This window comes from Galeopterus variegatus, unplaced genomic scaffold, assembly GCF_000696425.1.
Source record: "Galeopterus variegatus unplaced genomic scaffold, G_variegatus-3.0.2 Scaffold1124, whole genome shotgun sequence".
NCBI classification, from domain to species: domain Eukaryota; kingdom Metazoa; phylum Chordata; class Mammalia; order Dermoptera; family Cynocephalidae; genus Galeopterus; species Galeopterus variegatus.
This window is the reverse complement of record NW_007727235.1, coordinates 282,642-286,003: the sequence shown is the minus strand read 5'-3', so window position 1 is coordinate 286,003 and position 3,362 is coordinate 282,642. Positions and strand designations below refer to the sequence as shown.

The 3,362-nt window shown below is 45.6% G+C and overlaps 1 protein-coding gene across 1 annotated transcript in view; it reads right to left on the bottom strand.

Moving 5' to 3' along the window:
- The window catches only part of INSC (inscuteable homolog (Drosophila)), a 145,550-nt gene that overhangs the window by 25,653 nt on the left and 116,535 nt on the right, over positions 1–3,362 (bottom strand). The window contains exon 9 of the mRNA XM_008574984.1: positions 464–642. Coding sequence (XP_008573206.1) covers positions 464–642 — 179 coding nt within the window. The remainder of the gene's footprint in view (positions 1–463; positions 643–3,362) is intronic.

Here is a 3,362-nt window from a genome sequence, read left to right as displayed (position 1 = left end):
AAAAATTGTGACTGGTATAGAGGTTGAGGCCCAGAATAAAGGCTCTGCTCCGAGCCTCTGTTTTTCATGGAGGCAGAGGGGAACAATTCACTGCAGCGTAGAATACAGATGGGTACCAATATGACTGTGGCACAGACCTTCGGAGGAACTCCGGGGACCTTCCCACAGATCTCTCTGCCTCCCAGGATGGACAGTATGGATGGAGATAGAGGAAGGCCTTATCGTGGTTGGGATGGGCAAAGAGTAGGCGGGGGGCTCTCAGAGAGGCTTCGAGATTGATGAGAGATGTCAAGAACATATTCCTTTACCTTCCTACAGAATGCAAAGCTCACAGTACCAGAAAAAGGGACTAGCAGGACTAAGCACGTGCTGCCAGGCCACGCTGCAGAAGCTAAGAACTGGCCTCCTAACCTCTGTCTCCACAGTTACAGGCCCTGGGCCAGGTCCTTCCTGATCTTCTCACCTGGTCCCGGGTGTAAGGCGTGTCCACTCTCTGCTTGTCGCTGCAGGCTTCCAGGAGGACACGGATGGCGTTCAGCTGCAGGAGCATCTCGCAGGCCATTGTGTCAAAGAAAGTGATGTTGGCAAGGGCCGCAGAGGCCAGCAGGAAGACTTCCCCAGATGAGGCCTCTTGGCACAGTTCTGGATGGCAAAGAGGAAGAAAATAGCTTCAGTGCCAACTGCTTTTGTAGCAGTTATCTCCTTTGGTTCCCACAACAGCTCTGGGGAATAATTTAGGCAGGTGTTATAACACCTATTCACAAATGTGATGAGTAGTTACCAGAGAGGAAAATGTATCCATCTACATAGGTGGCAGAGCTGGGATTTGAAACCTGGTGCCTTATTCACTCCTTCACCCAACAAGTATTTATCAAGGGAGCACCACGTGTTGGGCACCGCTGGTGTCTTGGGAGGGCACAGTGAAAAAAACAGATCAAGCCCTTGCCCTTGTTTAATTTACACCCTTCCAGTGGTCAAGAGAAAATAAACTTTAGAAAGAAAGAAAAGACCACAACAGTACGTTGAACTTTCAGAAGGAGAGAACAAACCTAAGGATACTAGAGATGGGGGAAGGGAGGGGGGGGTTTGGGAAGTGACAGGTCGGGTAAAGGGCTTAAAGAAAAATCATGATTTGTAAAAATGAATATGCTAATAATAAATTGAAACTTTAAATAAAAAAGAAAAGAAACTTTTAAAAAGTTAGTACAAATAATTACAAATTCTGATAAATATAAGAGAGAAAATAATCAAGTACCAAGGCAGAGAATAACTAGGTGCCCACTGGGATGCATAAGGAAGGTGTCCCTACGAATGTGACTTTACAGCTGAGACCTTAAGAGAGAAAAGGGGACAGACATAAAAATATCTACTGGAAAAGAATGTTCTAGACCAAAGGAACAGCACGTACAAAGGCCATGAAGCAGGAAAGAGCTCCTCGTCTACCCACATCTCCAGTAATGTACACTAGAATGCTGCTAAATTTGCCGTAACAGAAAAAGCTGCAGTTACCACAGAAAGGCTCTACCTCTCCAGCTGCCTTCAGCAGAGCTTCAGTACTGCCTTTTGGTCCCAGTATAAGGGTCGTCTGGCTGCAGGAAATTCCTACACCAAGCCCCTGAATGTCACGCTGTTTCTCTCTGATCCTAGTGGTCATAGCCCAGCCCTAACCAAATTTCCCCACCTACCATCTCTACTTGCACTAAAGGCCTTTAAGGAGGAGGGGTCCCCTAACACAGCCTAACACAGTCCCTCATGGGCTCCACAGGACCTGGAATGGACTTCTGCCTCAGGAGGAGGCATAAAGGGCCTGTCCGTGGCGCTGTCCCATCCCAAAGGACCTGACTTCTGATACTAACCTCCAACTTGACCACCAGTCAGCTGCTTCCTGGGTCCAGGCCCTCTCCCACTGGTAGCACCTCTACAAACCACAGGAAGAGAGGCCACACTTCAAGAAAATAGCCTCTGGAGTGAAAGAAAGTTCAGGAGAGAGAGTTGAGCTTTGTTCTATCCTGATCCTTGGTTCTTGCCTCCAGACAAAGAGTCCATACTTCCAGATTCTGATATTGCAGCTGGCACCTCTTGGCACTTTCCAGTGAATGCAGTTACTGGTCCCTATGTAAAAATGGACAGACAGTGGCACTAGTTGAACACTTGCCATGGGCCTTGCACTGTGCCATTAAATTCTGAGCACCCTCAAAGTAGAAAATGGTAGATGTGGAAGCCAAGTCTTAGAGAAGCTAGTAGTAGCAGCAGCAGCTGCCATTTATTCAGGGTTTACTCTGTGCCAGGCACTGCTGTACATTTTTTACCTCATTAAGTCATGCATTTCTTATGACAAACTAATTTTTATCACAATTTTATAAATGAATGAACTGAGAATTCAAACACTGGGCAATTTTTTGAAGTCTTATGGCCAGTAGGTAACTGTTGGGGACTCGAATCAAATCCAGGTCTGCCTGACTCCAAAGTCCTCATTCTCCTACGCTCCAGGTTGCTTCTTGTCACTGGCCCCTTTGACTCATCCTGGCGATGCTAGACCTAGGTTTCAAACCTATTAGGAGGGTAATGCCTGCCTCTGGGCAGCTCTGCCTCCCACGGCCTAGATGTGACCGCTAAATAATTCAGAATCTTGATCTAACTACCCAGGGCTGGGAAAACAGGTTAGACAAGGAATTAACAACTCTATGATTCCCCTTATCCAATGACCACTGCATCCTCTGACTTTTGGGGAGCCTCTGGGATCATTCAACCATTTTCAGGCCACCTTCCTACATCTAGGATTTGGGGTAAGACTGCAGACCTCACTGGCCCACTTTACTTAAGATTTCTTCTAGGTCCAAACATTCCCCCTCATTCTCATGCAGTTGCTGTTGCTGCCGACACAGCAATTATTAACACAACCATCTAAGTGCCTTCTAATTTTGCTGCACATTTATTTGAACTGCAGTCCAAGTCACCTGGGATGTGTTAAGAAGATCAAATTGAGGATTACAGTGACTCATTTCTAAATGTTTCCAGAGAATGGCAAGAAATTGGAGGGCTATTTCCCACCAAAGAACTGTGCTCTGACTTCCCTCCCAAAAGATAGATCTCAAACGCTGAATCTCAGAGTGAGCTCTATGATGCATCTTCATCAGGATGAAATAAATATCCTCCAGGGAGAAATCCAGCCTGTGCAAAGCAGCAGGAATGCACATACAATGATACCAAAAGGTCGTTTGGACTATATATGGTTTGATTTATTTGTTTTATTATTTGATAACATTTCTAAATTGGGTGATTTTGTATAAAATTTAGGATTTTTATCTTATTTTAAAAGTCCAGGCCTTTCCTACATAACAACAATCAGCTGGAGTTTGCTG